This window comes from Polyodon spathula, chromosome 10 (assembly GCF_017654505.1).
Source record: "Polyodon spathula isolate WHYD16114869_AA chromosome 10, ASM1765450v1, whole genome shotgun sequence".
Taxonomy (NCBI): Eukaryota; Metazoa; Chordata; class Actinopteri; order Acipenseriformes; family Polyodontidae; genus Polyodon; species Polyodon spathula.
In genome coordinates, this window is record NC_054543.1 from 3,194,945 (window position 1) to 3,218,069 (window position 23,125).

Here is a 23,125-nt window from a genome sequence, read left to right on the forward strand (position 1 = left end):
TATAGGGAGTCATAGAAACATAACAAATTAAGTTATAAACTGCAGGTATTTAAAAAAGTCATATATATATATATATATATATATATATATATATATATATATATATATATATATATATATATATACTATAATATATATATAAATTGTACCATTTCTGTGAAATGCTTTAGCCATTTGTATCATGGATCAGTTTGGCTTAACCAGGAGGCACTGGAACTTGCCTAGAAATGCAAAACTATTAATAGCGGATCTGAAATTGAAATCCAACGCCTAGAGTGCATTCAGCTATTATTTAACATACCAATTACGCGAAGCTCATCGTACCCACGGCATGCAAAGTACTGCTATTGTTTGTTCAACAATGAAACCTCTTTAAGACACTAGGACGTATGATCAATGTGTCTTTCTGTACAGTGTCTATTCAAGCAACACAAGCCCAGGCTATCAGATTAAACACATTTTCTAATGTGTTTAAATAGATGCTATTAAGACGTCATGCATGTTGATAACAGCTGTGGAAAGCAAAACTGAATATCAACATTCCTAGCTGTCTGTTTAGTTATTCAAAAAGGTATTACTGATTTTTGAGAAAATAGAAGCACTGTCTGTCTGTACAAAAACAAATATTAGACAAACCATTTTTTATTATGGTGTAGGCAATGTTCAATACTTTGGAGTAGTGAGAGCCTACTTTAGAAACTATGTTTTATTTATTTTTAAATCAATCATCATTCAACAGCTGTAATTCTTTGGACCACATGGTGGCGCCTGAATCCCACCACAGTTTGTGGGTCTCTGAATGTTGGACTCCAATATTAACCCTATTAGTGGACACAAAGTCAGGCTTTATGTTTAGCATTAAATACTTTTTCCCCACCCCCCATGATTATACAAAAAGACCCCAACATTCCAAATTCATTATTAGTACAGGTGATCAAATACATAATAAACTACCCCCTGTTGTAAAACAAACAAACATTTATCAATACATTTTGCACATGATCAGATTCCAGGGTGCAAGAGAGGCCTAACATCTGTTTGTTATTCTGGGCAATGAATTCTTAGCTAAAACAAGGTATGGACAGTCATTTTATATAACAGACCAATCTATATATGTTACTGTTTTATATATGCATGCACATAAAAAAAAAAAAAAGATTTATATATATAATATACTGTTTTTCTCCTCACATTGGAAAAAGACAATTGTGCAAATTCTTTTTAGTGCGACGTGTTTTTTTCTTAATTTTACAATGGTTTGAAAAGGGCAAGAATATCCCCAAAATCCTTGATGCAGCCAAAAAGCTACACTCCCTTTCACCAGTCTCTTTCCTGAGGCTCCCTGTATGGCAGTCCGAGATGAGTGAAAACATCCTTCTCTGCTGGTGTAGGCAGGGGCAGTCCCGGAGTGACCTTCAGGCTTCCCTTGCGGAGGACATCCCGGTTAAGGGAGTGCTCAGACAGGCTCATGGCTTTGGTTTTGGCCAAGGCCCGCATGGACCGGTTGAAGTGTGCCGACCCTGTGAAGTACATCAAGGCACAGGCAAACTCGCTGTAAGGCACCACAATAATATCCAGTCTCCGGTGCCTGCGCCCAGGTCCTGGTAGACGACAGACTCCCAGATACTTCTTCTGGTTCCCATTGTCCTCGTGGCTGACCAGATCATCTGTCAGAAAATCTTTCAGGAGAAATGGAATCATGAAATGATCAACAGAACTTTACAATAGAGTCCCAGGCACATCTATCTGCCATTCGTTCTACCTATAAAGTGCCCTGCAAGGCAAGTTTAAGCAATCAGAATGCTGTGTAGTAAAAGGGTCTGCTTACCACTTTGATGGAGGCCATGCACGACTTTACTAAAGATGCCTTTGTGAGATTTTCCATCTGGGTGGGTGATTAGAATATCCACGTCTCCACACGTGGCCTTCCCTCTCCGATACGAGCCACAGGCCACAACCACCAGGCCGGGGTTCAACGACAAAGCCATCCCCCGTACCTAGGAGAGCATTCAGGAGTACAAAACAAGGGATTGAATCATTAAATAATAACATCATAACATAGGCTTTCAAATAATTATGAATCGTTCATATCGCAAATATTCATATCACATTTAATATGACCCTAATAATAATGTTGTCCATTAGCTTTTGCATTTTATCATGTTTAAGGTTCATACATGATTTTGCAGTATGCTGTACCACATCATAGTTGTGGCTTTAATGCTGCTTATTGGTGTATTTCTGTTTGTGTGTCTTCTCAGCACAGAAAAAAGTGGGTCTTAAATGTATCTAAGCACATTCAGATTTGTCAAGACTCATTTGTGGAGAATTTACAGCTTTTGCTTATAACTGGAATCACTCAATTATTAAACCAAAAATGTTTGCTCTTGATTTAAAAAAAAGAAATATAAAAAAATAATTAAACTTGAACACTTAATAAAAGCACACCTAAGAACATGTGCTAATCTCTATTCTCAGCTGCACTGGCCTGGGGCTTATTTGTATAATGGGGAGATGAGATCTTGTTGGGGGATCTGGAATTTCAGACATTCTGAAATAGTTAAGACACACACTGCCAGGCATGAGCGGTGTGGGAATCTAGCAGTGCTCGACTGCAAATCTGTCTTCCGACGGTGGGCTTCAGTATTAGTGTTGCAAACGTTTTGGTTTTCAAACATGAGAGAACCTTTTTAATGTTTTTTATTAAGTTTATTTGTTTATAAATTAGATTACAAATTGTGTTATGGACTTTGAAAAGGGGCCTCATTTCTGAACCTAAATTCCTCTTAAACCTTTCTTCTATGTTAACAGAAACAGCAAACACATCACAATGTTCCTTTATATTTTTTCTAATGGACTTTTTTTTCTTATTTAGGTGCCCCTCTCATTCATGACAGAGAAGTCAATAGTTCCTTAGAACTTGGTGTGACAAGTTAGAGGGACACAGGCTAATCCCTTTAATCCCTCTATTCTCCTTTACAGCCCCAAAGGAGAAAGAGGGATCTGGGACAAGTAATCCCATAACAATAACAATAGGATTAGGCCCCAACTCTCAAAGTGACAATCAGGATTCTCCCGATTGACTTGCAAAGTGGGACGCAATTCCAGAACCCGTTTTTGTGTGGGTTTTATAAATGGAGGATGAATGCCAAAGGGAGAGGGACTGTAGGGCCCCAGCACCAAGATGTATTCTTCAGGTCCAAGAGCCATGGATGATTGACAGGACTGGGGTGGCTGCTGCTGCTATGGTTACTGTAACAAGGCGGGGTTGCACGGTGGGACCCATCAGTCAGGTTTTCCCTTTTTCATTTTTGTTATAAATACAGTTCTTTAAAGAAGAGCTGGATTAACAGCACAGGCTCTGAAATCATCTTCTGATGCACAGATACATGAAAGAGGGCCTTGGTGACCGAGGCGTGATCGTTAAATTTCAGACAGTCTCTCATTTTCGTCTTTTATCACTAACTAGCGTCCCCCTAAAAGATTTCTTTACATCGGTAGCTTCAAGTCGTTTTTTCTTCGTTCGTACGAGATACTATATTTTCGTACTTGAAAAAAAAAAATATATATATATATGATATATATATATATATATATATCTATATATATCTATATATATATATATATATAAAAGTGTCCAAAAAAGACATTTTAGACATGCCCACATTTCAACAACCCATTAATATAAGATTTCTGGATAGGCGTGTGTAGGACACTGTTTGGTGTTAGATGCCCGGTGGGTAGAAGTTTTTGTCCTGAAGGTACTGAAGGTGTAGTTCTTAAAGCTTTCCAATCAACTTCCCTGCTCTTTATTAAATTTAGTCCTATTTTCACTGATCCCGCAACAACAAAGAGAGCTGCCTTTACCTCCATGTTGGCACCCATTGCTTTCTTTGTTAGGCACATGAAGGAGAGTGAAATATAATCTTTAATCTTTCATGCATTATGTAATATTTATTTTTGATATTTAATAAAAAGGGCTTACAGTTTTCTCAATCTCTGCAGCCTCCTCTCTCGGCATTCGATCCAGAAGATCTTCGTAGTGCTTCAGTCCTACCAGCTGCTGGCTATTCAAGGTTGCTTTGGTGCGAATATCATCAAGCGTACGAAACCCCTTTCAAATCAAGAAGAGAAGAGTATGTAGAGGAACACAAACCCAAGCCTCCAAATACATAGAGAGGAATATACTAAACTAAGCAGGCTAATCTCAGATAACATCAAACCATTTCTAATAATAACCAAGTGTGCAGATACAATTCTACAGGAAAAATACTATGAAGCATCAATAAACTAATAGTAGAAGCACGTAAAGAGTACAGGGAGACATAAATTACCTGCTGATACCACATCTGTGCAGTCTTGGCTCCAGCACCCCAGATGTTGGAAAAGAGCTCCAACACTGGCACACTCTCCCCAATGTGGTCTAGCTTGCGGAGGTGGCCACTTTCCAAGATCTCCTTTATCTTCTCTGCCATCCGCTTTCCAATGCCCTGGATCTTGCATGCCTCCTATATAAAGGAAAACAGTCAGTGAATGTCACATTGTAAAGGTGTCATAGTGATATGGGTGTGTAGGCATTGTTTTAAAACACATTGTTAAGGCGTATTTCTTTAGAGATATTCAACACTATTACAGCTCCAGACTGCCAGCTTGTTTACCAGCAGAAAGATTCCCTTGGATGTATGAGCTTTATTTACCAGGTTTATCTCAATTATAAAATGAAACTCAACTTCTGAATCCACTTTTGTTTCGTTCCTTGTGAATTTACCTCAAATGAAGACACAGTTTTACTGTAGCTCTGGAGGGCGTTTATAGCTTTGGAGTAACCCAGTGCCCTCCACTTGTCCCCCTGGTGGGTATAAGCTTTCGCCAGAACCTCCAGCTTGTCAGTAATGTGCTTGTTGTGATTTTCTTTCTTGGCTTCCGAGGACTGAGCGCAGACCCACTTCCCTCCAACAGGTGGTGCTGTTGTACTGGAGTCCCCGGCTTTTGGATAGCACCCTGTGAGTAGTGCTTCCAAGTCACCCTGGGTGACCTCTCCATCTTCCCCATCGCTTCAGACCTTCTGTCAGACTAGAAGGGGTCACTGATGTCGTTTATGATTACCAAAATTATAAATTTTTTTCAGTTCTCATTAATAATATCACTATATATATATATATATATATATATATAAAAATTTTATTTGAGCAAGTTCCCAAGAAACATATTTGGTAAGGACTCCCCCCTACCTTCCTAGCCAGTAAAGGTTCACACATTGATAAGCCTTGGTTGCTAAGGTCAAAATTATTCATTTCAGCATGGGGTCTTTATTCCAGGACCTAGATGGTGTTACTAACCACTGCTAATTAGTTGGTTGATGAGGACAGTTTGTCAAATTTGGACAAAGCAAGACGAATTGAAATGTTGCCTATGCTGAATATATTAAGATAGCATTTAGGGAGTTATTGCCAAATACATACCTGGGAGTCTATCAAAAATAAATCTATGGTGTATGTCTTGCTTTAAGTTTTGACATACTGAACAAGAAAAAAGCTTAACGAGAAAGCAGTCTACCTGCGACTTGAAGATGCTCTTATTGACAGACTCTTGAGGCAGCACTGCATTCTCTCCTGTCGCTGTATCGACCCTTTTCTCCACACTCAGCACTTTCTTTGTTCTTAAATCAGGTGCATCTCTGTGCTCAGATTCATCATTCAGTCCTTTCAGGTCTGAATTCAAGTACCTGTGCAACAGAATTTATTTATTTTTTCGGTGACCAGTACCCCTTTATCTTATTGTGTCGTAAAAATACAATGAATAAAGAAAATGTGTATAAATATACCTGTCTGGGATGAAAAGGCTGTAACCTGCAGTGTTCACAAGTTTTTTTTCAGCAATACACAGACTCAGCCAAGATGATTTGATGAGCTGCACTACAGGAGGGAGTTTCTCAATCTTCAATATGCGCATTGCACGATCACAGTCCATGGAGTCATCCACTAACACATGGGTGACATCAGGAGAGACGGTCTCCCTAACTTGCCCCCCGTTCTGGACTATTTGTTTTTTAAAGATTCCACTTCTGGCATTTCCAATCCCAGCTTGGATGATGTACACATGTATTCCAGTGAGCCAGTCACCTGAAACAGCAAAGTTTCATTCATTGGAAGTTACATGGACTCCAAGCTTTCTGTATCTGGAAAGCTAACAGGGACATTGGCTGGTGGTTGTGGCTGCTTTGGTTAAAGGGATTATTTGTAAAATTACAGCTAACATCTTTCCCCACAATTTTATACCAAGTACCTGCTTTCAGTTGGGGTTGAATCCCACAGCCTACAATGCAACAGAAAGCTCTGCCTAGCTGATCTCTCACATTTCACCTGTGTACACTGACCTGCCTGTTATTGTACTGAGGGATACAGAAAGTGTTCACCTGTTTCTGTTTCCCCCTGTTTTCTTTTCTTCTGCAGTCCTTCTCTGTCTAACCCAGTGTCAGTCCTCTTCACTTTACGGAACGCTTTAACGATTCCTTGAGACTCCATGCATTCACTTGTCTGGTGGGAAGAGGGGTAACTAATGCACTGAATAGACAGATACATTGAACATCTGAAATTAGACTACAGCAAAACATATATTAATCAGACAGCCATCAAAAACACATGAATCAAGATGTTTTTATTGTCCATAACGGTGGGCGTTGGTAAATAGGGGAAGTGTACAACGGCAATTGCTGTTAAAGTATTGATTTTTTTTTTTAAACTGTAGTTTACTTCCTTACATTATAGCAGATGTTACAACCGTTGGTAAATAGAGGAAGTGTACAAAGGCATTTTCTGTCACTTACAGTATTGCATTTTTTTCATTTCTAATTATAAGGTTAGCTTACTTCCTTACATTAAAGGCAGTTGTTACTACTAGTAGTGTTTTTTTTACTGGCACTAAGGCTGCTGATTCCGCTGCTGCCAGTAGCTGCATGGGCACAAAACAATTTCCTAATATAACCACCCACTGCACTTTCTCAAACAGTGAAGTCAATAAAATGCATGTATTTCTTTTTCTTCAGCCCTGATTGTGTTAACCTAATGGCAGCAATATTTTGGGGCTTCCTACTGGCAGGAGAATTTGTACTGGTATCTGAACGTCAACAGAACCTCCAGTTGTAATCACATTAAAATGCCATAAACGCTTTAAGGTTTTTTTTTTTTTTTTTTTTTTGTTAACTTAATTTCGGATACCATGTATTGCATGTCGCTATTAAGTCCACCCGCCCAATTTTGACAAATACCCAAACCCTGCTTCAATGCTTACCATACAATCACAAGCAAAAACACAACTCAGTTTAAACACCGTTTAACTTCCGGGTTGAACCAAACCAACCAAATTAATTATAATTTACTAAAATAAAAAAAAATAAAAAATACCAACAAATCAATTGTATTTCAATAAATAACTGTGTTTTGTTTTTATTATCAATACGAAATGTATTTTGCAAATAGTATGAAACGGTCCGTGGTTGCCATAACAACGAGTTGAGCGTCGGGGTCAGAAGGAAGTGTGGCAGTTTTTCAAGATGGCTGTGCAGAGCTGGTTGGAGTCGTTGAAAGCATCTAAGAAAACAGCGCTAATACAAGATGGTGAACAGATTGTAGAAGACAGATATTAGCAGTCGGTGCTGCTTTGGTGTTAGGACATTTGTTAATTGTATTCCTGTCAATTACAACAACACGTAGGCTTTTCATTTGATTAACTGTAGTACGAGATGTGTAGTGAGAGTAACAGGTGGGGTATGAGGGGCAGTACACTAGGACACGAGTCTTTGTAACAGTTATATTCATTTTTTAATAATACGAGTCTTGTATTAAATGCAGTGTAGGTTTGTGTGCTACGCGCCATGTACAGTTCTACATGTTTGAACGATTTTGCCCGCAGTGATATGGCTCATGATATACACTGAACAACGGACATTTTACTTCTAGGTTTAATCAAAGTTAAAAATGAGCCCCAGGTTCATTGTAGAGAAAGTGTATGCCGATCTCCGTGTTAATGATTACGTCTCTTTATTGTGACAGGGAAAAGGAAGATCCATTATTTATTTCTGGATGGTAAAGAAATGGCTGAGGAATATGACTTGAAGACAGATGAACTAATTGGTAAGTGGTTGTTGTAGGATTGCTTAAAAAAACTTAAAAACAAACAAACAAAAAAAATCTCATTCAAGTGCCCTGCCTTCTGCTCCAACAGTAACTTTAATACACTTCACATGATGTGTGTTTGTGACAGTTCGAAAATGGCGTGGGAAGAATGCCCTTGGAGTGCTGGGTCAGTGGCAGATTGAGGTGGGGGAGCCGGCACCTTCCACTGTGGGAGCTCTGGAGCCACAGCTTTTAAAGGAAAACAGCTCCAATGTAAGAGAAACAATACTGAACTATGACAAGCTATTCTCCACACTAAAGTAATCTAACAGTGCCATAACAATAGCTTTTATTGAACCAGGATAATAAAGAAAAGTTACTCTCTGTGTGTGTGTGTGTATATGTGTGTGTATGTATGTGTGTATATGTATATATATATATATATATATATATATATATATATATATATATATATATATAATATATATATATATATATATATATATATATATATATACACACACACACACTAATATATATATATGTGTGTGTGTGTGTGTGTGTGTGTGTGTGTATATATATATATATATGTATATATAATATAATGTATTTTTATTGCTAATCAGCGGGTGGCCTCTGTTCCTGCTGTCACGCCAATCACTTCAGTTAATGAGGTTTTAACTAGGAGAACCAGTGGACACCCCAATAGTTGTGTTTATACAGGGGAGTGTGGAACCATTGGCCATCAAGATCCATCTGCAGTCGGGTACAATGGCCAGTGGGGGCACTAAGGATCACGCTGGGTGGCTTGACTTTTCAGCCTGTGGTTCTAGTCATTGTGAAAACCCATTTTATCGGTAGCCTTTAACTGCCGGATTGTCTTTCTTTAGCTGGGTATTGACTTTGTTACAGTGATGCTGGTTTATTAATGCATGTTGTGTTTTTGTTGTTTAGCCTGTTTTTATGCGGAAAGATACCAAGAGCAGTTTCCAGTGGAGAATCCGGAACCTTCCCTACCCCAAGGATGTGTACCACCTGTCAGTGGAGCAAGCTGAGCGCTGCTGCATCGTGCGAACCATGAACAAGAAGTAAACCAAACGTTCCTATTCATATTGAACTTGAGGAAAACTGCTAACAAATATGCAAACACAGAGCCCATATCGACTATACATCCTGATACTCATTTTATAACCCACAAGTGATTCATTTTCACTAGTAACTGACATTGGTTTTTTTATAATTAATAATTAATTCATTTTTTTAACATTACAATAATAATATATTTATTTTTATATAGCGCCTTAAGTAGTGGACCACCATCACAAACTGTGAAACACACTAGTGTTTTTATTACAACAATTGAAACCTACAGGGTTGCCTTAATAGTAGTATACTAGTAAAAGTGTTTGATTATCTGCAAAGGTAACAAAATCAAGGATTTGCTATTTACAGGTATACCAATTTTAAAAATAAACTGATTGCAATGCAACTCTCAGTTAGTTTAGGAATACTAGGATGTGATTCAGGATCTTGCCTGAAGATGGCAGCATGAACAAATGAATCACTATATTGAGTGAACAGGGAAATACCATTTTGAATCGAGCACTCTAAAAAGGTGCAGCCACTTGTCTAGAGAAACGTGTTTTACTTCACATAAGTGATGCGATCTAGAAGAAAACAGGTGGACCTTGCATTTTTAACTGCACTGATCTGGGGTCAGACTCTAAGGGGGAGATTTTACACATTTTTCATCCCATTGAGCCACCCAGCTTCGCTGGGGAGGACTTTAGCCATCAGCCTCCAAAATATTGCATCTTGACAACTATACCAAAGAAGGATACTGTTTCCCGTTCAATAATTTGTTCCTGGAGTGCAGTGCCTGGCTTGGGAATACATTTGTAACTCAGGCCTCAAAGATGCTAAACCAGCAGCCATCAGCATATTGCAAATGTCCTTGAAACTGGGTTTCAATTTCAGCATGCTGTGCTGGCTTGTTTTCAGGTGGGTTTCCTGAATGTTTAAACATACTTACTTAAATATCTAGTACATTCCATCCACAATCTCAAAGCTCTTTATGTACAGTTGAATCATTATGAAACTGCCAGCTTCGTGGAGCTGGGAAGCCATTTTGTGCCAAGTTAGTAAGCTGAGATTACAAGAACTGATTTTGCCTTGGTGCCCCCAGTCACAACTGAACCCCGGTCCCAGAGACAGCATGGCAGCTGCTCTAACCACTACAGCACCTACTGAAAGAACTTACCAGGTTTTTAACATGTGCTACTAGTTGTGGAGAGAGTTGACACACTGCTGCATTATTCGTGTTGAAACACTACATCAGCTTTAATTGACCTCAGTCATAATGATGTTTACCACAAAGGTCAACTGGATAGGAAGTGGTGGTGGGGATTGACACCATAGTTAAGAGTGTATTTCAAGAAGAAATAAGATGCTACTCTGGGGAAGTGGTATTTTAAAAAGGGATGAGCCTTGAAGAGCCAATTAGCCTGCTCTTGTTTCCAGCATTTCCAATGCAGTCTGTTTTTTTTTAATGTGTTTGTGAATGGAAAATGTAATGTTAGAAAAGGAGTGAAAAAAATAACATTCAGGCTTCAAAATTTCTCACTAGCTCTGTAACATTGCATTTGAAACAGAATGTTAAAGGCTACAGGACTTAAAAATGATTGGATTTGGTTTCACTACTTTCTGTTCAACAAGCTTTGAATGCTAATAATATGCTGATAACTTAAACGATATCTACAGAAAAAAAGATAATGACTGGTACACATTATATTAAAATAAATTGTGTTGAATTAAAACACATTTATAATGAACTGATCACACCAGCCATTATTTGAACCCGTATTCATTTGAAGAGCCACTTATTGTAAAGTAGTGTCTGCCCTGGGACTGGGATGTACAGCACTGGGTTACATTGTCATAGAGTAAAGTGCTAAAGTACTGTTTCCTTATCCTTTTGTGATGGTTGTGCTTTTTGTCTGGTTTTCCAGTATTTCTGTGTTTGTGTGTTGTGTTTCACTGACACTCTACATTAGCAGTGCAATGGCAAAGTATAAACTGAGTACTGCAATAAAGGCAACGCCTGTCAATACGAAAGCTGGCCCAGCTGCCCTTCCTGGATCTGTAGGTGATTGATTGCCATCAGACTTTCAATGTGGAAAAACAGGACATATACAAAAAAAAAAATGAATATGTCACATTATGCAGTTTAATCTTTTAAAACTGTCAGTCTAGGTTTGAGTGGCTTGGACCGCAAGACCTCATACATGAGCCTTTATCACAAGCTGGTCGTAGTGGGTGAAATGTTACTGCTTATAATCTATGTGAAACAAAATGTCTTCTAATATTTGGACACCAACCATTTCTAATATAAGCTGTTCTATCAGTCTTTGGTTTAGAGTAGATCAAGGACAGTTTAAAGAGATTCTTTCAGGTTGTTGCTATGATTGGCAAATCACAGAAGATGCCTGTTTTTCCAGATTAATGTTTACTAGCTGCTCTCTGTGAAAAGTAGCATCATCTTACTATTCCGCTTGGGCTTGCTGCCTCAGTTTGTCAAACATGTGCCCTTTTGTTCTCAGCTATTTTAGTCTACCCTCAGACTTCCTTTTAGACTAGGGCCATATTTTGTTTATAGATATTCTTAGTTTTATCATTTTAATATCAAATCTAAATTTAGTAAACATTATTACTGTACAAGAATAGTGGATGATTTTTTTTATATTATCATTTTTAAACATTTATTATTATTATTAATAATAATAATAATAATAATAATAATCTACACAAAAAGGATAATAGGATCCTTTGAAGTCTTAAAGCGCTATAAAAACCTTGGCATGAGAGATTTTCAATTGCAGCTGTTTATATTGAAGTTCAGCTCTCCTAGTCCTGGTGAGTGGAATTTATAAAGAATTTCAGTGGAACATGCTGAAAATGCATCCGTTGTGGTAAATGCAAGCAATCCATTAGAGGGAGGACGGAATCTCCAATGGATTATCCTAAAGGATGTACAATGTTACATGTGTATGTTTTAGTTAATTCCTTCAAATCCTCTTGGCAACACTGCAGGGTACCCAGAAAACTAACTCTTTAGCTAAATCTCACTGCCTCCTCACTGCTAATATAGTGTGAATTACATCCTGTACAAATACAATTTAAAGGTGCAGTACCAAACTAGCCCCCACCCCCATGAGCATTTTAAAATATCTATCACCTGTGTTACATCTTATAGAAGTTTTTATTGCTTTAAAATGATGCTCTATAGATTTCAAATAAGAATGGCCATATGGAAAGAGGAGTCACCATTACTTTGTTTCTAGTACTGGTCAGGCCCAAAAGAGAACATTCAAATGTGCTAGTATTATAGCCTACTGTATATATAGTCTGAAACTTTATATATACAGCAGTAACTGTATCACAAATGAGTATTCACACCTGCTCTGCCTTTTTCTGTAATGCTTTTATACACCACAAAATGCTATCACCACTTAAACACTATTGTCTACCAGATTCTACTGTGTGAACTTCCAGACAAATCATCTCCGGTTTTGTGTAGGTCAGCCTTAATTAATCTTTTACCGATACAGCACAGATTGTGTTTAGGTCACTGGAATTTATCTCTGTAAATAAAGCCACAGAGCTAACACATTGCACTATCTTTTCCTCTATCCTTGATTCAGGTATTTCAAGAAGTTCTCCATTCCAGACATGGACAGGTGCCAGTTGTCACTGGAGAGCTCTGCCCTCAGCTTTGCACATGCCAACAACACTTTGATCATTAGTGTAAGTTATGTGGTTATTCATTTTTCCCTTGTAGTGCCCCAGTATTTAATCCTTTAATTCTAAGACATCAACAGGCAAGATCTGTGCTTTCTAATCTATGGGTTTAAGTTTTTCTCGGGTAATTCTAACCCAGGGACTTTTTCATCTAATTCCTGAGTGCATGCGAGCCCTGTTCTTGTAGTGAAGTTATCACCCTGTACGACTCGAGGAATTGGTGTGCAAATGTGTGTTTTGAGTATCCAAGTCAGCACCTACAGATTAAAAGAAATGGATAGAAATACAGTTTGGTGTTTTTGTTTCGTGTCTGCAGTATCAGAAACCCAAAGAGATCCTGATCTTGGAACAGGAGGTGCTGAGAGAGGTGAAGAAGATGAAGGGCTCCAGTGATGGAGAAGTGGATTGCAAAACCCAGTGAGACAGCTGAATCGCCTTGTTCCATCCATGTACGCTTGCGAAGGGTCTGGCTCAAAAGCATGCTACTTGTTGCCAATACATTTTTTAAACACTTTTTTCTGCTGAACAGTTTTAGTTTCATCAGGAAGAAGCGTAGATCAAAAAAACACCTGAAAACATATGATTCTGCGTTGAAAAGGCACTGTGTAGTGACTGATGTTTGTCTTTATATTTCTAATAATTATTTCTACATGTGTTTGGCAGCAGCAGTGGTTTATTTTCTGTTGCTCCTCATTGTATAATATATAGCTGTTTTATAAAATACATAAATAAAATAAAAGTATTTCATGAAACAGTGGTATATAAAATATTTATTAATAATAAAATCTTACAAATCACCATCTTCATAAATTATGGCAAGGTGCTATTTTCTTAACAGTGTGAAGATTTACAGAATTATATTTGTGGAATGTGGTAAACCTCTAATCGTACAAAAAGGATTATTTAATTTGTAGCCAAAACAGCTACATGTTTATTGTGCAAAAGGCAAAATCATTTTGTAATGCACACCGTCTGCTGATTATTACACACCTTTGTCCATGTCACATCAAAAGAGCTGTTAATTCCCAGAAATGCTGGATGCTGTAGGTTATCCTGCAGGATTTTGTAGCACATTCCACTGTAAACTTGCAATTGCAGAGGGAAATTCCTGGGTATTAAAGTTCTGTGGAAGAAATGTGTTTTTAAAGGCAGAGGATTAACAGATGTTAAGGCATGTGTTGGCATGTTGTGTGTCCTACAATCAAAGTAACAGTGATGTGCAACTAGTAATAAGTACCTGCAAAGCGCTGTAAAATGGTCAAATGCAGAACAGCATTTCCCCGGCGGCCTCCCACTTGTTAGTATTGTCAGAAACGGATGTTGAGTTCACACCTTCTTGTGTCAGGGTCAGCCGCTCAGTTGAAGGGTAGCAGCGGCAGGCCATACATTTCTCTGCATTTCGAGATCTTTTCATTTCCCCACTTGGTTCCCTCTGATGTCTTTTCCTGGCTGTTATATGGGTTTATACCCCAGGTGATGTGCGTATTCCTGCGTGAATGATCTCCAGGGCTAACACTAGAGAGATGTTTAACTACCTTGATTTAAAAAAAAAACAAAAAAAACAGACATACCTTAACAAAATAAATACATTAAATCAGTAACAACTTATTTCACCAAAACAGCATATTTGCCATTACTGAGATAAGAGTATGCTATGAAAAATATAATAGTTTATATATACATGCTGGTAAGACAGTACATCATAAACCTGACTGTTGTTCGAACATCTGCACAGACTAATCATTCTATTGTTTAAAAAAATGCATCAATAGGACTTTCTTAATCATCATGTGGGTTATCATTGTCCAGGGTTAGATTATGTTGCTAAATCTTATTTCTGGTCTTTGAAGGGAAAGTTCTTTAATTCTGTGCTGTGTTGGCATTTGCAAAAAACTCTTTTCAGTTATCAAGAGTAAAATTATGGCTGCTCAGGGGATGGATTTCTATAATGTTAAAAACAAAAATTGCCTTCCCTGTGTTTTTTAAATTGTACAAATAATGTTTCAATTTTGACAAACATTTCCCATAGCCTCATCAATTTTTTTTTAACAACACGAATTTAATATTGATTATGTAAATGTTTTGCCCCAAGTTTTTGTTATTTTGCTTTAAATATATTTATACACATTGAACATACAGAATTTGAGGCCAGCTGAGTTTTGTCAAGTGGGAACATGTCTTTCCCTTGATCAAATCAAGAGTCACTGCAAAGGCTGTGGAGCGTAGAAGCAAAACTAAATCTTTTCTAAAGGTTCTCCCTTAAAGAAGACCCAAATTCAAATCCAGCAACTGATACGGCTTTAGTGGTCCTGCATAGCTAGGGTAACTGCAATCTGCACCAGGTACTTAATACACTTTGCACCAATGGCATCCTTTACAGAAGAATACACTTTCAGCCATGCAAAGGATTATCTCTCCAGGTCAGGCACACTGGCATGGATCTTGGCTGAATTTGAACTGAAGAGCTCAGAACTTTAAACCCTTCAACCACCCTCTGCCCATCTATATTATATATTCTTCAGTCCTGATTTCTCCCTTCTCCAATACACTATGTTAAAGGCAATAGAAAGCAGCTGATGTGCCTCTGGCTTCCAAGATAGAGCCTCATTTATCCCATGAAGAAGTGAATTTGTGCAGCACCAACAGGCATTCCGGATTCTGGGGACAATCTGTCAAGATTTGTCTTGGAAACTTCCCGCTGTTCTTGCTTTATCTTGTAATATTTGTTTTATTTCCTGCCTCGTGAGTCTAATCCTTTGAAATCCAGTACATACAGTGCAGAGGCCCAGGCGGCATACAGGTGGGTGCTGTTGAAACAGAAACAGTAAACTGGGCTGCTGGTAGGGGAGGACAAGGAGGTCTGCAAGGACAGGGAGAGATGCTTCACATTACATCTGGTGGTGTGTCTATTTACAGGTGTTTATTACTACGTTCCCTTTAGCGACATGTCCTGCTGCAAAGGGCTTTTAATTAAGCTGTTTACCTAAAGCGACATGAAATAATTGCATTGTCTGTGTGCATTTGACATACTTGATTTTGATAACACACCAGTTGACAGAAAATTGCAAACTGAAGTTAAGTAAAGTAAAACATCTTATTACATTGCTTCTTAAAAACCATGCCAAAACGCACAGATCACTTCGGTTTTATCCTCCAATTACAATACCTGAACATAAAACATAAATTACAGGCCATTCCTTCCTAACCGTGCTACTTGACATTTTCGCCGTGAGTTCAGGTTGACTGTACAAAATGACAGCTTTATGAGTTTAAAATATCATTTTAAATATGGACTTTTTACAGCAGGTTCCACTCCTGTTTTGCCATAGCCTGTGTAAAAGACACACATTGAAAAGCCGCCTATTTACAGTACACCTTGGGTGTCTTCATGCATTACATGGGCCTCAAGTTGAACGGTGTAATTTCTGAGGATGCTTGAATGATGCAAGTGCTCCACTATACATTAAAGACTCAAGAAAGGGTCACCTCAGCAAGAGAGGAGCTTCTTTCCACCTTGCTTCAGAAATGTAAGGCATATCTTGTTACTTGCTAGTGCAGCTCGCCTGTAAACAACGTGTCTGCCGCTTGTCCCAGAGCTGGACCACACCGTATCATCTGATCGCTGTTCCTCTGGATACAGTAGAGGGCACTGTCGTGAGGTTCCTCCCACTCCATGACACACACTCTCAAAGAAAAGGAAAGAGGGCCTGGGCTCTCAAACGCAGCACAATGTCTTCCTGTCAGGACATTCCTGAGGGTTGGGCAGAATAGCAGGAGACAAGCACCACTAATCTGTTCAGAGAATTCAGGTGTAAAAGCAACACCTTCCCCCACAGCTAGGTTCTTGTCTCTGTGCTCTTGGCTGGTAAATGAAGCACTTTAAGAGAACCGTTCCAGTTGTTAAGGAACCAAAATTAGTGCAGCTTCAATCAAAAGGTAACCCTTCACTTCTGAGATTCTGGTAGCAAAGTGTACCTAAACAAAGAATATGCAATACAGTACAAGACAAAGCAAACACACTAGCCTCTGAAACAGCAATACTTCTCATATCACCCTATCAAACTCACACTTGCAATTTCTACCCACTGCAGGATTTACATAAATGCTAAATTGTGTGGTGTTCTCTTTAAATTGATCCCAACTTTATTTAATCATATTTTCATGCCTCAATAATCAAGTGGGACCCTCGTTTTCTTTTACCGCTGAGTAACCTCACTGTATTCAGTTTTCACTGAAAATCAATAGTTTTCACGATGATTAAAGGCAGGTTCACAATGGCACTGCAATACAGGCTACTCTAGGAGGGATATAAAAGCTTTCAATCTTTACTCAATACAATGGGAAATGATCATCTTTTTCAAGTGGAGCTGTGTCAAAAGGGTATCAGGCTTGGAACTGCTTCCCCTTTACACTGTAACATCATCTCTCTGTGTGCGGAAAGTGGCTGTCTGTTTCAGTGCTGGCCAGAGAGGAGCGGAGAGGATCGAATCAGTTAAGGAAAGTGTCAGTCAGTGCCAAGCCAATAGAGATCAATTATCCATTAGGGGGTTTATTAAGAACTAATGCTGTGGGACTGCCCCGCTGTCTGCCTCATGGAATCATGAGGCAGACAGCGGGGCAGCAGAAAGACAACAGCGACGTCTCGCCTGCCTCTCTCTGGGGGTGGGGGGTGGAGGAGAATTCCACGCTGCTGCCACACTAACCAGGCCAGAGAGCAGAGTGGCAGCAATGAGGGACTTCCATGTTCTCACGACACACTTTACTATTTATTGATTTTGTGATCTATGGCCATTTCAAGAGAATCACTCTCTTAAACAGTAAATGCTGCTGCTTATCAGAGATACAGATCCTGTTACATTTTATATATCTATCTATATATACATATACATACCAAACACACACACACACACCTTTTACCTACATTTCCTTTATGAAATTTGCAATTATTCAGAGTTGTTTCTAAAAATTATGAAAGCTGCAAAAAAACCATGCAAAGTTTTCTAAATGTGATGAGCGATGAAAAAGTTGTTCTTCGAAGAGTTAAAAACATTTCCTTGAATTAACTTTTAGCAGGATTACCTCAAGATGGCCCTGTTTTTACAGCAGAGCAGGCACTAAGAGGGTAAATTATGCGACTGAAAAACGATCTAATGATCGACCGCATATTGGCTTCCCCCAGCTTCTGCGTTAATTATTGATATCTAAAGAGGTGGGCATTTATCCTTCAATCTCTCCAGGGCCTGCCTTCAGTCATGTCTTATTTGTGTTACTTCATTGGCCTTGTGTAATTGTGTGTGAACACAGTGTGTTCGCTACACACAACCACTGGCCATCTCAAAGCCTACTCTTTTCCAATGTCGAGAGGTCTTTTATCTCCAGTGCTCTTTTTCAGACTGTTAACACCCTCAGGGCAGTGATCCATTATGAACACCAATCACTGCAGGATATTTTTTGGACAACGGTGCAAAATGCTTCAAATCCATAGTCAATAATTTATGAAAAAAAAACCCATGGAGACTATTACCCAAGATGTGATTTGTGTGTGTTCATTACTGGATGAAGACAGCAGCACTGGAAACCAGATTACTGTTTAAACACCTATAGGGGCAATAGCCAAGCCTTGAAAAAAACAATTCCAATATTCCACCTGCAGGTGCACCCTGCTCCCTTTAACCCCTTCCTATCTGGTTCTGGCCCTGACATCCCAGTACCGGGCGTAAGTTCCATATCTGCAGGACAGCAGTGTTGAGGGAGACTCCAGGACACCGGCTCCTCTGTGGAAATCTGAAAGAGAGAGAGAGTTTTCAGAGTGCTGGTGGCTTCAGCCCTTTGATTGCCAACTCACTACAGGGCCTCAAGGGTCACAGGTGCAAAACCAACTGGCAGCAGTACAGGCCTGTTCCTTCCACCAGGGTGTTTGTAAGAGGTTTAAACTTAGCTTTGAAATTGAACATATTGCAGTATTAAAGCAATGCATTGCTTTACCTTCAAACTTGACCTGGCCTTGATCACACAATTAATACTATTAGGAAAGAAATACTGTATATGCACATTTCCTTTCAACATTTCAAACTGTTCAAACTGTTTAAAAAAAAAAATAAAGTATTGTAAACATATTGCAGGAATTAATATTATTATTTTATTATATAAGATAGAATTAAGACCGAACTAAAACTATTTTCAATACTTGTGGAGGGGGAAGAAAAGAAGCAAAATGAGATGCCAGAACATAAGAAGCTTTGAAAGATATGGCTGCCCTGGAGAGACCTGTCTGTCTCAGCGACTCCAGTTAACTTGTTCCTGTCCAGGTCCTGAACCCTGAGTCTCACCGTAGCAAAACACCTTCATTCTCTGAGCTAATCCCTCGTCCCCCCCACTCAGTCCTCTCAGAATATCTACAGACCACACAAAAGACAAATCAAGTGCTAGGAGATGTTAAAATAAGTAAACACCTTTGTGTCGCAGAAATCGCTCAGAAAGCAGATTAGCGGCTAACAAAATAAAGAAGCTGCGGCCCATTCCCAGATGAGAAAAGCCAGGGGCCCGGCCTCTCTCTGGAGGCAACACGCTTCTGTGATCACAGCCGGGCCAGCCCGCAGAGACCAGCTCACTCCCCAGCCACTACTCCAAAGAGCAGATTATGTAGAATAACAATTTCTTTGTTGCCGTTTAATTCCCTCCATGACCGTGACTGTGTGTGACTTATGGGCCCTTGATACCTGGTCCCTGGCAACCATTTAGAAGGGACAGCTGTCCTTAGTGACCACCCCCCATGCTAGCTTCTCCAACAAGCCTTAACATGGAGGGCAGGCTAATAATCCCCAACCTTCACCCCAGGGAGGGAGGTTATTGGACAGGGGCTTTCTCAGCAATGGGGTTCTGGGCAAACCATATGGCTGCTGGTGGGGTTATTGGAAAGCGCTTTTATCACTTCAATGGCTCCATCATTAAAGAAAAGAAAAAAGTCCTTCATGAAACCTAATGGTCTAATGGCCAACAAATCCATTAGCTGGCTTTCAGTAACATGTTTGTTTGCTACATAAATGATCGCTGTAATAGTGAGTATAAGATAATACATTTTACCTATATATATATATATATATAATTTTTTAAATAAATATAATTTAATATAAAAGCATGGTCTAGATATATTTACTCCACCTCAAGACATCTCAATACTTGTATCAGGGTTGTGGAAGTCATATTAGAAAGTGTTACCTGTGGACAGAATTACATTGAGAATGCCCAACTATTTATCCCAGATTTTATACATCTACAGAAGCAGATTCATTTCTCTCGATCTGCAAACATTTTCTTGTATGCATTAAGGCACGTTACCTTGCAGCAAAATACAATATGCACATAATGCATACATATCATAATACATATCTGTATTTGCATAATATTCTTGTCTTCAGTGGACTGAGTTACTTACCCAACACGCCCATGCCCATTTCGAAGTAGAACATTTCTACCCTCTAGATAATATTTTTACAGTTACACATCACCCGAGTCAGGCTTGGCTGGTGATTCAACCTACATGTTTAGACAAACAAATACAGACCAACAGCATAAGAGTAAGCTTGTTGTGAAACCGGGTTGATCTGTCTGAAGCAGTTGAGACATGTGGCAGCAATGGCAGCTCCACTTCATGTTCCAAGGCAATAGAGAAATCAAGCTCCCGAGCAAGCTCTCCGCAATGCCCCTATACTCCTCTCTCTCTTCCCTATATTCAGAAACAAGAGAGAGTAAGACAGATGAAAGACAAACAACAGATAAAGGAAATAAACCACATTTCAGCTTTTTTGAACTTCAAACAAGAAGAAGAGAAAGAAGCCCAAATACCCACTACTTTCCACAGCAGCTTCTCATTCCCGAAAAATCCCCACGCAAGGAGAAGAAAGCAGAACACGCTCCATATATCATCTGGGCTGCTGATACAGCACTGGCAACTAAATAAAAGGAACTGCACAGATTATATGATTGGAGGTAAGAATTAAATCTTTAACTACCTGGTCGGGGACAGCTGGGAGAAAGAGTGATGGCTCTGAAGATGGCTTTTACTTTGTTGGGATCGTCAGGTTAAACGCTTCGTGTCACAATAAAAAATAAAAGAAAACCAAGCAACACTTATATTATTATTTTCAAACATAATTAGACCTATATGCATCCTAAAAGTAAAATTCTGCTTTAAAAAGTAACTAATTTCTTTCTCTAGGTTCTTTAAAAAAATAAAAAAGAATGTAAACCAACCAATTGGTTGTTTTTACCATTTCAGATATTGTAGTGCCTCTGCATATTACTTATTATTAATGAAAGGTTTCATCTGGTTGGAAAATTATTAGTATTATGAAGGATGTAATAATATTAGAGCCCCTATTTTCCCTAAAGTGCAACTAAAACTAGCAGGAACTATTGTGCAGCCCCTATGGGAGAATACACCTTGAACACTTTTAGATGAGCCTCGAGCAGCGAGTAGCGAGCAAGGTAATGTAAATTCATACACTCAGCCAATCCGAACATCAGCACTCGATTTTAGTTTTTAATCTATACGCTTCTGAGGGAACAGTTATTAAAATAAAGAGATATATGTTTAGCCAACTTCTTTTGACACACTATCAGACTTCAAAGAATTAAATTAGCTTTGTTTGTTTTTTTGCCTACAAAGTTCATTCATCACACCACTGTACTAACACGATTCGGTTTCCGAACAATGCCTAGTGCTGCTCTAGGTATTCGTAAAGCATCCCATGCTAGTAAATGCAAGCCCAATGCATGTTTCTGTATGACAAATTCAACATAAAATAGGATATACACAGTCTGCAATGACTGCACCACTATTGTTTTCTTAATCTAGTAAGTATTAAATGTAATTATTTATTTTTAAATCTCCTTTCTTTTTTATAGAAATCCTCTTATAGAAAATCTGAACTAAAAAAAAAAAAATGCAAGTCAGAGTTCAAGTTTTCTTGGAGAATCCCAGCTCATCTCAGTTGGGACTGGCTCTGAATCCTGAACTTTGGTTTCTCAAAAGGCAGGCCAGCTCTCAGGATCACCCAGTTCCCTGGGTGGCGATTGTCTGGTTTTCTGCTCAGCCAGCTGGTAGCTGGAATTTCTTACTCCCTGGGATCCCTTCAGCCTTTCTGAACATCCGGGCCACACACATGTTTAATGAAAAGGCCTATTGGCAAATAAAAAAGAGGATACATTTTCTTCAGGTGCCAGGGCTATAGGATACAGCTAGTTTTTGTCAAAGTTCTTATAAGGTTAAGTTTAGTGTATAAACTGACACAGCGAGGCTATGGGAAACAGCCAGTTTCTTCAAACAGCACCAGACAGGTACATAAAGGAGCCCACTGGGTCTTTCAGGGTGGAAAACAAACAGAAGTGGCATTGCACACTCTGCATTTCCACTAATTTACCCAATCCTGATACTCTCCAGCGACAAATAAAAGCCAGGAATGCTGGGGAAGACAATGGGGACCTTTTAATGCCACACGCGTTCTTCTAAAAACAATTAGATTGCAATTTGTATAACACGGCGACCCCCAATTTCAGACATTTAACCCTCTTTTGCAACAAGAATGCCAGGAATTTCATTTCAGTTCAATGGGGGGACTCTTTGATGGGCTGGTGGGTTTTCTGTTTTGTGTGTGTTTCTTTCTACTAGAGAAAAGGCGTTGTGAAAAGTTGGGGGTCTCTTTTTTTACGCACCGCTTGTGTGGGAACATTATGTATGGATGTTGAGAGGTCTGAATACAACAAAGAGAAAACTAAAAATGAAGTATAGAAAGGAAAGACAAACTTTTTTTTTTAATTAAAAACCATTTCTACAGTGAGAAACTGCATTTCTTCATTAACAGGTGATTTTACATTTTAAAATTAAGTCAAACTGCAGCGGTGGGGCAGTTGCATTCTGCTTGTAAAGCAACGAAAAAAAAGGTTAAATGAATCCTACTAAAAACTTTTTAACTCGGAAGCTGGAGCCCTTCAAATACATAGAAATGTCATATGTTGAAGTTGCTCTAAATGCCTTTTTTTTTCAAGAAGCAAAGTGGGTTTCCAAACAACCTCACTGTCAAAACTTTTTTGTCAGTAGCTGGCTAGACAACAGCATTAGTCTGAAGCAAATTTCAGAATCACCAGCAGACGGTTAACTGATTAGCTTGTTTATGTAAATGAAGTTTACTGTTTTTGTAGCCCTGTCCTTCCAC

At 38.8% G+C, this 23,125-nt stretch overlaps 2 protein-coding genes and 1 pseudogene across 4 annotated transcripts; 1 reads left to right on the forward strand and 2 right to left on the reverse strand.

The window, feature by feature from the left end:
* Positions 1-121: 121 nt before the first annotated feature.
* LOC121321627 (DNA polymerase lambda-like) lies at positions 122-7,314 on the reverse strand. Its single transcript, XM_041260629.1, has 10 exons — positions 7,291-7,314; positions 6,416-6,599; positions 5,825-6,122; positions 5,557-5,725; positions 5,463-5,470; positions 4,769-5,054; positions 4,335-4,508; positions 3,986-4,114; positions 1,829-1,997; positions 122-1,679 (listed from the first exon to the last, which is right to left on the reverse strand). The coding sequence occupies exons 1-10, from the start codon at positions 7,291-7,293 to the stop codon at positions 1,318-1,320; spliced, it is 1,782 nt and encodes a 593-aa protein (XP_041116563.1). The 5' UTR covers positions 7,294-7,314; the 3' UTR covers positions 122-1,317.
* Positions 7,315-7,544: 230 nt separating this feature from the next.
* LOC121321988 (protein DPCD-like) lies at positions 7,545-13,573 on the forward strand. Of its 3 annotated transcripts, none has more exons than XM_041261381.1 (6): positions 7,545-7,616; positions 8,052-8,132; positions 8,263-8,387; positions 9,069-9,202; positions 12,815-12,917; positions 13,228-13,573. In XM_041261381.1, exons 1-6 carry the CDS (start codon positions 7,553-7,555, stop codon positions 13,330-13,332), a joined length of 612 nt encoding a protein of 203 aa, XP_041117315.1. In that variant the 5' UTR covers positions 7,545-7,552; the 3' UTR covers positions 13,333-13,573. The 3 variants fall into 3 exon arrangements, with proteins under 3 accessions (XP_041117315.1, XP_041117317.1, XP_041117316.1); XM_041261383.1 differs by having other exon boundaries at positions 7,602-7,664; XM_041261382.1 differs by lacking the exon at positions 7,545-7,616 and adding an exon at positions 7,625-7,708.
* A 1,877-nt stretch (positions 13,574-15,450) lies between these two features.
* LOC121321628 overlaps positions 15,451-23,125 on the reverse strand; it is a 34,295-nt pseudogene continuing 26,620 nt past the window's right edge.